Source organism: Setaria viridis, chromosome 1 (assembly GCF_005286985.2).
Source record: "Setaria viridis chromosome 1, Setaria_viridis_v4.0, whole genome shotgun sequence".
NCBI lineage: Eukaryota > Viridiplantae > Streptophyta > Magnoliopsida > Poales > Poaceae > Setaria > Setaria viridis.
In genome coordinates this window covers 40,074,784-40,088,633 of record NC_048263.2, presented here as the reverse complement: position 1 = coordinate 40,088,633, position 13,850 = coordinate 40,074,784, and the positions used below count along the sequence as shown (strand labels likewise).

Here is a 13,850-nt window from a genome sequence, read left to right as displayed (position 1 = left end):
CATTGCGCCCGGCCTGGCCCAATACGCAGCGCACCCGTCTGCTTCGCCAATCGCATGTTCTTCTTCTAGCACAAGTAGAGGCCGTCGCATCGGATCTTCTTCCAGCACAAGTTGAGGGCGGCGGCGGCGGCGGCTAGTAAACCCACCCCCACACGCACCCTCCCGTTCCGAGCTCCGAGGGGATCAGCCGACCGATGTCGACGGCAGCGCCCGCGCCGGCCGCCATGGCCGTGGACGACGCGGAGGACGACCAGCTCGCCTCCATGTCCACGGAGGACATCATCAGGGCCGCCCGCCTCCTCGACAACGAGATCCGCGTCCACAAGGTGCGGAAACCCTAGCCCGCTGCGCGTCGCCCCCTTCTGGGGGAGATTAGGGGTGTTCTGACTCGGGGTGCTTTTTTTGGGGTGTGCGCGTAGGACGAGCTGCAGCGGACGAACCTGGAGCTCGAGTCCGTCAAGGAGAAGATCAAGGAGAACCAGGAAAAGATCAAGCTCAACAAGCAGCTGCCCTACCTCGTCGGCAACATAGTCGAGGTTCGTCTATCACCTGAATTAGTCGCTGCTGGGAGTTAATAGTTCATTGGGGAGGCACGTTTAAGTTATCGATCTGCAAAGCATATGAGAAAATTTTGTCTGTTCAACTCCTTCGGTAGGATTTTCATGTTTTGGCGTTAGTTTGTACACACTAGTTGGAGCCATAGATTTAGTTGGAGGATGTATTTGGCTTGGCTAGGACTCATTAGCCCTCTCTTCCACTAGATAGATAACACATTAACGTTAATGTCTTTATTCGTATGAGCAATCCTTACAATTACCTAGGAAGTCTGTCTTTACAGCAGTACCTTTTGCTATGCAGTTTGGTAACTGTGTTAGTTTCTGCAGTTAGTTAAGTTGGTTTATTCTGAAAGTGTACATGCCATTCAATAACTCTTGATAAAAAATGAAATGAACTCTCGTGGAGTGTGGACCTTTTTTGAGTTCTTAACAATGTTATGACTGTGGTTTTCAAAATTGTAATTTTGTAATGTTTAAAGCCAAATGTAGAAGGTTGATGTAATATGCTTAGAATTCTTCTTATATATTTTCTCAACTGTTTCAGATTTTGGAAATGAACCCTGAGGACGAGGCCGAAGAGGATGGTGCTAATATTGACCTGGACTCACAAAGGAAAGGGAAATGTGTTGTTCTCAAGACATCCACTAGACAAGTAAATAAACTTACCTGACCTTTCTGAAGCATCTATGCTTTTGTTATCGTAACTTCCAATCAATAGCGGAACACACATTGGAATTTTGAGTTTGTTTGGATTCTGTTATCTTTTTGGATGTTGATAAACAACAACAAAGCCAAACCCCTATGTAGTTGGTTTTAGGCATTAATACCTGAGAAGCATCTCTAGAGTTCAATTACATTTTAGTTCTCTACAACCTATTTTGATTAAACAACCCATCTCTTGTAACCACTCTTAAATATGTTATTATACATGGTTTGTTTGGTTTAACATGCTATTTGCCTATTTTTTGTTGGGTGATCTTTTTGCACCATGAAGAAAAGACTCACTATCCGCCCTTTGGTTATTTGCAGACTATATTCCTTCCTGTAATTGGGTTAGTTGACCCTGATAAGCTGAAGCCTGGCGATTTAGTAGGAGTCAACAAAGACAGCTACTTGATACTCGATACATTGCCTTCGGAGTACGACTCACGGGTGAAGGCAATGGAAGTAGATGAAAAGCCTACTGAGGATTATAATGACATTGGAGGACTTGAGAAGCAGGTAATTACTTCACAGAACTGATGGTTAGGGCAATTGAATGGTTGCCAGTTTGTTACTCTACAAGCACTGCAAGTAGTGATATGTTGTTCTGGCTTAATGTAGATTCAAGAGCTTGTGGAAGCTATAGTGCTGCCAATGACACACAAGGATCGCTTCCAGAGGTTGGGTATTCGTCCCCCTAAAGGGGTTCTTCTGTACGGACCACCTGGGACTGGGAAGACACTCATGGCTCGTGCATGCGCTGCACAGACTAATGCGACATTTCTGAAACTGGCTGGTCCGCAACTTGTTCAGGTACTTTTATGTTAAGAGATGTTGACAGCAATTCCAGGATTATCCTTGCATTTTAAATTTGAATGCACTCAAATATCATATCGATTCTCTACTCAAATCATTTTAACACTTCATTTTTGCGTGATGGAAGGGTTACAGTTGGTCCTGATAAAGTAATAAACAACTTATTTACTTAATTCTGCTGTGTGGGAACTCTGATTTCCACTGCAAACTCTGCAATGTTTTTGGGTGTAATGATGACATTTTGGGTATTGCATTAGATCTGGATATGTTTTGGATCCATTATTTGCCTCATAATGGTTAACCGTGTTGTGTGGAATGTTGCTGGGTCCAAACATCAAGCACCAGTAAATAACAACATTTTTGTGAACTGTTGCAGATGTTCATCGGTGATGGAGCCAAGCTTGTTCGAGATGCTTTTCAGCTGGCCAAGGAGAAAGCCCCCTGCATCATATTTATTGATGAAATTGATGCCATTGGAACAAAGCGTTTTGACAGGTACTTTTAGCATTCTTGTGATACAGTCTGATGTTGCTACACTTTCTTTAACCTAGAACAACATTAATTTTCAACTAGAACAGTGTTTGTTTGCATGTTTTGTCTGAATTGCATAGACCAAGTCTGCTCATCATTCTGATGTTCTTAAGTGTTATGCAGAATGTTTGTTTGTTAAAAGGATTACATTGGATAACTGAATTGAACTTTTTTAGTATCTTATTTGTAGTCAAACTTTTCCTGTACACTAAACAAATATTACTGGGGATGTGGGCTGCTTGCAGCTATTTTTCCAACTCTGATTTTCCATTTTTAGTGTGTTATCCTTGCAATAAAGTATTTGTAATTTTTAAGTAATATGTGATATGGAAAATGGTTCGTACATTTTACACTTGTAAGTTGGCATACATGCCAGAATCATCTGTATAACTAATAAATACACTGCTTTTGGAAGCTCATGCAAACTAGATATGCTTTTTTTTCTGTTGCGTATGATAATTTGTGATTTTATTCAACTACAGTGAAGTGAGCGGAGACAGAGAAGTGCAAAGGACAATGTTGGAATTGCTGAATCAGCTTGATGGATTTAGCAGTGATGAGAGGATAAAGGTCAGCATTCAATAAAACATAATCTTGATGGTTTGCCTCAAATTGTGTTCAGTCTCAAATTGAGAAGGCACAGAAATACTTATGTCAATGTAATATAATAACTTTTCAATGTCTTATTCAACACCTTAACTACTTGGCAGGTGATAGCTGCGACAAATCGTGCTGATATTCTTGATCCTGCTCTGATGCGATCTGGTCGTCTGGACCGGAAGATTGAGTTCCCTCATCCATCAGAAGAAGCACGAGCTAGAATTTTGCAGGTATGGCCTGCTGGCCACTGAAGTATCTACATATAGCAAAATAGTTTACCAGTTTCTTTTTCCCTCCCTAAAGAATCAATCTGTTTTGTGAATACCAAAATGACTTTGTTCTGGTTTATGTTTTGTAGATTCACTCCAGGAAGATGAATGTAAATCCGGATGTTAACTTTGAAGAGTTGGCGCGTTCAACTGATGATTTCAATGGTGCTCAGCTAAAGGCTGTCTGCGTGGAAGCTGGCATGCTTGCTCTACGCCGAGACGCAACGGAGGTTACACACGAGGATTTCAACGAGGGAATCATCCAAGTGCAGGCAAAGAAGAAGTCCAGCTTGAATTACTACGCATAAGGGAACCCTCGGTTCTCGGTCGTTCACTTGTTTGTGGCACTTCCCGTTGTCGGTAGCACAACCTATGATTGTATTAAGCAAGTACGTGTTGTTTTACTTTATATCATCAGATCTAACAACCAAGTCTCGACCTGTCTCCTGTGCCTTGCCCCTGTTTGTACCTTCACCTTTTTTTTTTGTCTTCATCGGAATTGTCGCAACATTTCCCGGTCGGTGATCTTTGCACAATGTCGGATACCAACATTTGTTTTGATGCCTTTCGTGCTTTTATGCGACACCCCCTGAATCGTCAATTGCCAACGCATACGTTCCTTTCATTAGATATGTATTAGATGAGCGATCCTATGTTGCATTTTCGCAGTGTAATCTTTGAGATATGCCAGCACTTTGCTCCAACACACTGAATTGGAAGGTAATTTTACGGGCTCTAGTGAAATTGGTAGATAATTTTACGTGCTGCTAGTCATGGGCCTATTGAAAGTGGAAGCAAATAATTTCAGAATCGATCCATGCAACAACTGTTTGTTTTTCCCTTGCACAGAAAGAATAGCAGCAATGAAGCTGCTCTTACAGAATCTGGAACAAATTTTAGGGTCAAGAACGAAGCTTGTCACGCAGCTAGGGCAGTAGGGCTGCACCAAGGTTCACGGGACGCAGGACGGTAGGGTGAAGCCGTGGCACATGTAGGCGAGCACGAGGTACACTATCACCGTGAGGATGAGAATTACTGCCGCTCTGCAAAGAGAAAGGTGGAATCATATGCACGGGCGTCAGATGTTGATTGCTACAAGTAAAAGGGCATGGATGAGCCACTGAAATGTGCACTCAGCAGGGCCAGGGAGATTACGTACGTGAGCTTCACATTCCTCCACCACATGGTGTTCCTGAACCTGCGAGCTTGCCGTTTAAACCGCATCGTGTTCCCTTCCATGGTTGCGGTCTTGTCCACGAGCAGTTCCAGGCGGTCACCTCTCTCGAGCACCCTGTCAATGTTGTCCAGCATAACGCTCCGGACCTGAAAGGGAAGAGCAGAGACAGTCCAGCCCCTACAGGTGATGTTTTTTAACTGAAGACGCACAGCATATGTTAAAAGCCATGAGCAGAAAGAACCTGACAAAACCAGGCAGTAAAATACCTGATCGATCTCGCCCCTCATGCGATTTATGCTGTCTGCGTTGGGGTTGTTGGAATAGTAGTCCATCTGCTGGCTCAAAACCCTGGAGAACTCGTCGTTCATCGCGTAAGCGAGAGCCGTGAGAGCGGCGCGGCCATACGCCTTCACAAATCGCCCATGGATGTCCGCAAGGAACGCGAAAGGAATGCGGCCTGAGCACAGCGCGCGAGAGAACAGGGGATTTTAGCATTATTATATCAGAACAGAGGAAATATTCAATCCAGAACAAGAGAAGAATGTTGGGTGCCCGGAACCCCTATACATGAAGATGGAAGAAGAATGTGATTTGGATCTGTTCAGTGCCCTAATTCGTTGATCCAATGTCAGATGACCGCAAAAGTATCGTCAGCCAATCCGAGAGACGTTGAACATTCAGGAGTGGGTCATGGCAATGGGCACGGATGAATAGAGAAGAAGAGGAGGAGGAGGAGGGCAGAAGGGAGGTGGCGTTGTCGCACGACGCGATGCGAAGATGCGTGTCATGATGATGAGTGTGAAGGCCAGGCAGGCAGCACTTACGGCCGGCGGCGTCGTCGGCCATGCAGAGCGCGGTGATGCCGTCGGTGCGCTTGGCGTGGAAGACGTGGAGGTCCTGCGTGTAGGAGACGTTGCAGTCGGCGGCGCCGTCGGGGAGGCGCTCCAGCACCTGCCGCGCCACGGCGCCCGCGTTGCTCCCCGCCGCGCCGTGCTCCGCCAGCACCACCGCGCCCCGCGCCACCACGGCGTACTCGATCTTGCCCCCCATCGCCCTATCGTGCCGATCGAGAGCGATCCGGCGCGAGCTCGTCGCTCGATCCCTTCTCCCACCCGCTCGTCCTCTCGGTCTCCTCTCCCGGCCCTCTCGCGCGGCGCAAGAGAGGGAGGGAAGGAAGGAAACGGAGGAAAAGGGATGAAGGCCGGGAGTGAGTTCGTTTGAGTCTGACCAATGACCCGCGCGCCGGTGCCTGCCTGCCTATACGACGACGGCGACGATGCGGATCACAGCGTGCGTGCGTGCGTACGTGCTTGATCCCGCTTATTTTTGGGGCCCGGCTGACTAGGAATTAACCTGACGGGCTGGCGTCTCGGCCTCCTGGGTGCAGCGCACCACGACGGAAAAAAATTAGGTGGGACCGCACCCACAGTCCTCCGCGTGAGGGCCTCTTCGCGATTTCTGCCGCGTGGAGAACTGGGCGGATCGACGCTCCCGCGTCGCGCTCGTTCCACAGAGGCTCGCTCGCTCGCTCGGCTCGCTCCAGTCGTCCGCCGGCTCTCTCCAGTCGCTCGTCTCTCGTCGCAGAGGCCCTCTCCGCTGCCATCTCCCTCGTCCGCCGCTGCCGTCCTCCGTCGTCCGGCTTGATGTCGTGATGGAACACCCCGAGGGAGTAGCAGTAGTCGAGCGCGGAAATGAGCTACTGGAACACGCGCCGTGCAGGGGCCTTGCCGACGCCGCGGCCGGCGCGGTGGGCGAGGTAGACATCGAGCGAGCCGCGCGGAAATGAGCTACTGGAACACGCGCCGCGCTGGGGCCTTGCCGACGCCGCGGCCGGCGCGGTGGGCGAGGTAGACATCGAGCGAGCCGCCGCCGCCGAACTCCATGACGACGAAGATGCTCCGCTTGGTGGCCATGACCTCGTGGATGCGGACGATGTTGGAGTGGCGCACGCGATGCATGGTGTCAATCTCGCGCATGACCTGTCGCTGCAGGGCGCCGGACTTGGCGAGGTGATCCTTGTCAATCTCCACGTTCTGCGTGCGGTACACCTTGGCGAAGCTGCCCTTGCCGAGCAGCTTGCCCAACTCGTAACGCCCCATGAGCAGGGTTGGGATCCTTCCCATGCCGCCGTCTCCCTGGCCGGCGGCGGCAGCGGGGAGCGCTGCGTGTATCAGGACGATTTGTTCTGTCGCGTGCAAGCTAAGAGGAAAAAATTTGGGTGGGGACGGCCCTCACAGTCCTCCGCATGAGGACAACGAATTCTGCCACGTGGAGAACTGGGCGGATCGACGCTCGCGCGCCACGCTCGTCTGTAGAGGCTCGCTTGCTCGCTTGGCTCGCTCCAGTCGTCCGCCGACTCTCTCCAGTCGCTCGATTCTTTCCAGTCGCAATGCAGAGGCTCTCTCCAGTTGCTCGGCTCTCGTCGTAGAGGCCCTCTCCGCCGCCATCTCCCTCGTCCGCCGCCACCGTCCTCCGTCGTCCGGCTTGATGTCGCGTTGGAACACCCCGAGGGAGTGGCAGTAGTCGAGCGCGGAAACAAGTTGCTGGAACATGCGCCGCGCAGGAGCCTCGCCGACGTCGAGGCTGGCGTGGTGGGTGACTCCATGACGACGAAGATGCTCCGCTTGGTAGCCATGACCTCGTAGATGCGAGGACAAGGATGAGCAGGATCAGCGTGGAAGAGGGAGAGCGCCAACGACGGCGTCAGCATGGCACGACCGGAAGGGGTGAGGAGGGAAGGGAAAAGGGTGCAGAGGAGGATGACGTGTGGGGTCCAATGGCGGTGAGACAGAGGTGTCGGCAGAACTGGACCTCGGCCCAAAACAGTGGCTGATCTGGCCGAACGAAAGAAAGAATCAAGGATACTGGGCTTCCATTGAGACAGCCCAGGCCCGAGCGGCGCTGGTCGCTGCCTCCTGGGCCTTCACCCCTCGTCATCTGGTATTTCTTTCACCCTTTCAGCTCCATCTCTGCCCTACCCCTCTCTCCTCTTCTGGTCTTCCTTTCCTGGCGGCGCCGGCTGAGCGAGCGGCAGCGCCCTTCGCCACAGCTTCGCCACGCCTTCGCCACGCCTTCGCCGGCAACGAGTTTCCAGGTATGCCTGCCCCCTTCTCTTCCCTTCGTGCTGTGCGAAACGGAGCACACCAAACCCTAACGTAAGCTACTTGTAGTCGGATCTGACCCAGTTACATATCCATCCCTGGTTTGAAATAGTATGGTTGTTTGTTTTTTTAGTAAAGGTTACCGGGGTGATGATATATTTAATCAGTCCCACGGTCCATCATAGACTGTGGTGTTAAATTGTAGTTTCTCTTAGATAATTTGTAACTCCCCTCCTGTTCGTGTAAGACCAGTACCATTTGAACCGTCAACTGCTTGCATCAAACTTTAATGCTTGATTTCAACCTTTTGAGATCTTTGCGCCTCCAGCGTTTTGCGCGTTCTTGTATCAGCATGCTTTGATTCTAAATTTATAATATAATACAGAAAAAGGGTGGGTGCCGGTTGCAGAGGTGCAGCCTAATTTACTGTTCGCATTGTGCTGGGTGTAACTTTCTGCTGATTTCAGGTTCCTGCTGTTTCAGGGAAAATCACAATGGAGGTAAAGTTGGCGTTCTCCCAGGACAGCCCACCAATTTCAATCATTTGTGCGGCTAAGGTTGCGGGTCTACCCCTAACCATTGATCCTAGTCTTGCTTCTGGCTCGGCACCCACCCTATGGTTTGGTTCTGGGTAAGTTCTTGCTCCGCTTCTTGGGTACATGTTCTTTTTTCTCTTTAAAGATATCTCTTTGGTCACTTGTTGCAAACGCTTGCATAACGCTTGTATATATTTTAGCTTTTGGACAGTTCATACGGGTGAGATGCTTCCAACGGCAGACTTGAGTTTATGCATGAAAATAGAGATGTCTACAATATTATGCACTGTTTGTACACGAGTTATTGCAGCAAAATGATTGTTTTTTTTCAAACAGACCATTATTCCTCAGGATTAAATCACATAGGATTTCTACTTTGCTTTTATTATGCGACATGCAACTATTTAATGGCAGTACTTATGTGTAAATATGTCATTTTGCAAATTATTGAGTGCTATCTGTTTTGTTTATTTCATTTATTGACCTTGGTTTGACTCACCATCTGGGAGTTAATATATTTTTTCATACAACTTTTTGTGGTTGTGTACAGAGAATCACTCCATGGTGTCAACCCAATTCTCCACTTCATTGCCCGCGGTGCATCATTTTCCAGCTTCTCTGGGCAGAATGCTATCGAGTTTGGACATGTATGTGCTCATCTATTGCTTTTTAAAATGTCTTATTGTTGTGACTGTTTCTATTTTCTGAATCACTGCTGTTAATAAACTTGCAGGTTGCTGAGTGGCTTGAATATGCCCCCATGTTCCTTTCTGGCTCTGAATTTGAAAATGCCTGCTCATTTGTTGATGGATACTTGACCTCCAGGACTTTTGTGGTTGGTCATGGGCTGACAATTGCTGACATTGCAGTTTGGTCAAATCTTGCTGGTAAGCTGTGGGTTTGTTCGTCATTCTTCTTTCAGGCTGGTTCAGGGCATTGTATTGTTTAGCTCACTGTGTTATTTCCCTTCAGGGATTGGTCAACGGTGGGAGAGTCTAAGGAAATCGAAGAAATACCAAAATCTTGTCCGCTGGTTCAACAGCATAGATGCAGAATACAAAGACACACTGAATGAAATCGTGGCCGCATATGTTGGGAAAAGAGGAATTGGAAAATCTCCTGCACCGAGCCTCAAGGAAAAGGTACATGATTCAAAGGACCCATCAGCTCCAGAAGTTGATCTCCCTGGTGCAAAAGTTGGGCAAGTTTGTGTTCGTTTTGCACCAGAGCCTAGCGGGTACCTCCATATTGGTCATGCAAAGGCTGCACTATTGAACAAATACTTTGCTGAAAGATATCAAGGGCGCCTAATAGTTCGATTTGATGACACAAACCCTTCAAAAGAAAGCAATGAGTTCGTTGAGAACCTTCTGAAAGATATCGAGACATTGGGGATCAAATATGATGCTGTCACGTACACATCTGACTATTTTCCAAAGCTAATGGAAATGGCTGAAAGTTTGATTAAGCAGGGGAAAGCATATATTGATGATACGCCAAAGGAGGAGATGAGAAAAGAGAGGATGGATGGTATTGAATCAAGGTGCAGAAATAATACTGTTGAGGAAAATCTCTCATTATGGAAAGAGATGGTTAATGGGACTGAAAGGGGCAAGCAGTGCTGTGTGCGGGGTAAACTCGACATGCAGGATCCTAACAAGTCGCTCAGGGATCCTGTTTACTACCGCTGTAATACTGATCCTCACCATCGTGTTGGTTCAAAGTACAAGGCCTATCCAACATATGACTTTGCTTGCCCATTTGTTGATGCATTCGAGGGAGTGACACATGCTCTTCGTTCCAGTGAATACCATGACCGGAATGCACAATATTATCGAATTCTTCAAGATATGGGGTTGAGGAGAGTAGAAATTTATGAATTCAGCAGATTGAATATGGTTTACACTCTTCTCAGCAAGCGGAAGCTTCTTTGGTTTGTACAAAATAAGAAGGTTGAGGATTGGACTGATCCACGTTTTCCCACTGTTCAAGGCATTGTCCGTCGTGGCTTGAAGGTTGAGGCATTGATACAATTTATACTCCAACAGGTACACCTATCTGCTAATGCGATCATGCTTTATGTTGGTATTTCCCGCGAGTTTATTCATAATTTCATATCCATTTTGTTTGTTGAAGGGTGCTTCAAAAAATCTGAATCTGATGGAGTGGGATAAACTGTGGACAATCAACAAGAAGCTAATCGATCCAGTGTGTGCAAGGCATACTGCTGTGCTGAAAGATCAGCGCGTGATCTTTACTCTTACCAATGGTCCAGAGAAGCCATTTGTTCGAATTTTACCGAGGCATAAGAAATGTGAGGCTGCTGGAAAGAAGGCTACAACCTTTGCTAACAGAATTTGGCTAGATTATGCTGATGCATCAGCCATTAGCAAGGGTGAGGAAGTAACCCTAATGGACTGGGGGAATGCTATCATTAAAGAGATCAAGATGGAGAATGGAGTGATTACTGAACTAGTTGGAGAGCTACATCTTGAGGGCTCTGTTAAGACAACAAAATTGAAGACCACATGGCTAGCAGATATAGAGGAGCTCGTCCCCCTTTCGTTGGTGGAATTCGATTATCTCATCAGCAAGAAAAAGGTAAGTTCTCTGTTTGGTTCAACCATTGTTTATGTCGATACTAGCGCTGTGTTGTTTTTTTTCCCTTGAATGACGTAGGAGAGCTGCGTGTCATTTGGTTCAAAAGGTTGATAAAATAGAAATAACATATTAACATGTTATTGTGTGATTCGTGTAAAGAAAACTAAGCTGCACTGAATCAAATTGCACAACGATTTTCATGGCATATAGGGCACGTTTGGTTTACTACCAACGCCAGCCGAACCAAATTTTTGGCTTGCCCTTGCAAATTGGCGTGCGTTTGGTTAAGCACTCATGATTGGCGTGCCAATGCTCGCCAACGCAAAATACACACAACAGCAGGGCGCGAACACTCGCCAAATATTTGGCTGCCAACAGCAGCAGATAGTAGGGACATGGCATTAGGATAGTGGCTACACGGAGCCCAATAACGGTAGGTTAGCAATATTCAAGTGCTAATCTAACTACTAATCCGTTTCCATATATATACAAAACAAGATGTCACTTGACTATATTACATTGCAAAGCATAATAATGACATGTGGGGGTCCACATGTCCTAGAAGTTGAATGGGTTTGGCTAGATTTGGCAAGGTTACAATCGAAACAACGTCGCCAACATTTTGGCAATGCCCACGATTTGGTCATGACCAAAATTTGGCAAGGTAAGATGGGGGTATAAACCAAACATGCCCATAATCTTCTAGATAAGCAGCAAAACAGTCACTTAATTCGTGCTTAATTTTGGTGTGCTGCTGCAAGACAATCTATGTTGCCTCCTTAGAATGGACATTGGAGTTTGAGGTGAATGTCATGCCTGCCTCTAGATTAAAGACTTCGGTACTTGTCCACTTTGGATGACGTATTAAGTTTTAAATTAAAGATTTCTTGTTTGTTGACAAATTAATGTTGAGATATACTGTTGGTGTCATTTAACAGCTGGAGGAGGATGAAGACTTCCTCGACAATCTCAACCCTTGCACTCGGCGAGAGACCCCAGCCCTCGGAGATGCAAACATGAAGAACCTCAAGCATGGAGAGGTCATACAGCTCGAGAGGAAAGGCTACTACAGGTGTGACGCCCCGTTTATCAGGTCATCGAAACCGGTGGTCCTGTTTGCGATCCCAGATGGTCGACAGCAGGCCTCGCTGAACTAGGCAGCGTGCCACCGAGGGCACATGGAATTCCTTAATGTAAGGTTTGGCAATCAATATTGTGGTATATACTGTGATTAGGCTTACTCGTAGATTGTGTTCACTGCTAGATGGCCAGGCCCATCCTGCCAACCGAGTGGCATGGGCATTTTGATTTTGGTTGATACTTACATCAGTTTGAAGATGCTGGTACTTCTATAGCAATACTGTTTGCATCCCACGCATAGTCGCTTACGCCTTTACTTTTTGATTATAGTTGCGTCGGCTGTTTTTCTCTCTTCCCCAATAGTTAATTGGCTTAGTTTCAAAAAAAAAAAGTTAATTGGCTTAATCTATCGTGGCCTGCTATTGTACGTTGTGATAGTAGCAATTACAAAAGTTCATCCCAAGGTAAGTAGCATGGCTGAGTTGGTGTTTCTGTGTTTGCTCGGGGGATTCCTGTTGAAGATGTTTCTCCCAGAAACATTGGTACAGGCTTCAAATGCGATAGGCAGTTCGTGTTTCACTTCGTGGTTTTCTCGAGGCTCGTTTGTTTGAGCATTCTTAGCGAACTTCTCATGCAGCTTTCTGAGTTTATATGGAAAAACTTAGAAAGCTCAGTTTTTAGTTTTATGAGTTTAAAAGCTAGCAGCAGCTTTTTAGAAAAATTTAAAACTGCACATCAAATAAACATGCTCTCAAGTAGTGTAGCGGCAAATTACATGGGCAGTGAATGAGGCCAAGTCATCATCAAATCTGTTTAGTTAGGTTAAGTTCAATTATTTACTGATCAAATGGGAGTATCATCTGCGCGTGCTATGAACCTGGTAACTAGTAAAGTTTGCGAATAACAAGCTGGCGTTGTTGTCGTTTTGTTTAAAGACAACTCGATGTATGGCACGTTTAAGGTGAGCCTCTGGTTACAAAATTTCAGTCACTTCCTATGTTATTTACAAACAGGATAGAAAATTTCAAACAAACATATTATTTCAAAAAAAAGATTAAATTTCAAACATCAGATCCAAATGCAACTTCTTGAGATATACTCCATGCAACGACTGAAATTTTTGGCTAGACCAAACAACCACTTCGAAAGTGAGCTAAACAACTGAAATTTTCTCCTCAATAGTTTAGCCTTTTATAAGGTTTTCTCCTCTTCACATTTTTAGAAGGTTTGGAATGAGATGGATTTCATGTGTACAGAAGATGTCATTAAGGGCGTGTTTGGGACTGCTCCACTCCAAGTTTTGCAGCTCCGCTCCAGATTCATCTTGCTAAACACCTCCAGCTCCACTAGCACCAACTCCATAAAAAAGATGGATCTAGGCGCCAACTCCAAGGTTTTTCTGGAGCACCTCAAGGGGTGCTCCGAAAACTCCTTCTCTTGGAGCTAGGGGTTTATTACCCACCATACCATCGGTTATACAAGATACCACAAAACATTCTCTCCCCTCCTCCCGTCGCCCCCTTCCTTGTGGTCGGCGTCATTCTCCTCATCATGCTGCTCGTGCTCTTCTCGCTCTCTTTCTTGCTCGCCTCCTCGCTCGCGCACGTCGCACGCTTGCTCTCCCCGCTGGTCGCGCGCTTGCTCTCCCCGCTGCTCGCCACGCCCCCCGTCGCCCTACCCCAAAGATTCCTGCAGCCAGCTACCACATACCAGGGATGACAAAGTCAGCCAGGGGTGGATTTGGGCCCCGAGCTACAGCCCAGGGCGGGGCCCAAGAAGTTCATAAAAATTGCATAAAAAGATCAGGCAGCCCATTAGCCCACCCCGACGCGAAGGGAGCCCAGCAGGCCGGAACATAGCCCTGACCGGCTGGCCACGTG

The 13,850-nt window shown here is 47.1% G+C and overlaps 3 protein-coding genes across 3 annotated transcripts; 2 read left to right on the top strand and 1 right to left on the bottom strand.

The window, feature by feature from the left end:
* The first annotated feature begins 86 nt into the window (after nucleotides 1-86).
* On the top strand, nucleotides 87-3,915 carry LOC117841440 (26S proteasome regulatory subunit 6A homolog). Its single transcript, XM_034721804.2, has 9 exons — nucleotides 87-326; nucleotides 420-536; nucleotides 1,102-1,209; nucleotides 1,587-1,778; nucleotides 1,881-2,072; nucleotides 2,452-2,570; nucleotides 3,089-3,176; nucleotides 3,317-3,436; nucleotides 3,565-3,915. The coding sequence occupies exons 1-9, from the start codon at nucleotides 195-197 to the stop codon at nucleotides 3,781-3,783; spliced, it is 1,287 nt and encodes a 428-aa protein (XP_034577695.1). The 5' UTR covers nucleotides 87-194; the 3' UTR covers nucleotides 3,784-3,915.
* Nucleotides 3,916-4,293: 378 nt separating this feature from the next.
* Nucleotides 4,294-6,220, bottom strand: LOC117841441 (vesicle-associated membrane protein 711). The gene is made up of 4 exons (XM_034721805.2): nucleotides 5,477-6,220; nucleotides 4,919-5,109; nucleotides 4,635-4,798; nucleotides 4,294-4,518 (listed from the first exon to the last, which is right to left on the bottom strand). The coding sequence occupies exons 1-4, from the start codon at nucleotides 5,700-5,702 to the stop codon at nucleotides 4,428-4,430; spliced, it is 672 nt and encodes a 223-aa protein (XP_034577696.1). The 5' UTR covers nucleotides 5,703-6,220; the 3' UTR covers nucleotides 4,294-4,427.
* Nucleotides 6,221-7,594: 1,374 nt separating this feature from the next.
* LOC117841439 (glutamate--tRNA ligase, cytoplasmic) lies at nucleotides 7,595-12,262 on the top strand. The gene is made up of 7 exons (XM_034721803.2): nucleotides 7,595-7,746; nucleotides 8,237-8,384; nucleotides 8,840-8,936; nucleotides 9,023-9,176; nucleotides 9,262-10,337; nucleotides 10,426-10,890; nucleotides 11,829-12,262. The coding sequence occupies exons 2-7, from the start codon at nucleotides 8,248-8,250 to the stop codon at nucleotides 12,045-12,047; spliced, it is 2,148 nt and encodes a 715-aa protein (XP_034577694.1). The 5' UTR covers nucleotides 7,595-7,746; nucleotides 8,237-8,247; the 3' UTR covers nucleotides 12,048-12,262.
* The last annotated feature ends 1,588 nt before the right edge of the window (nucleotides 12,263-13,850 follow it).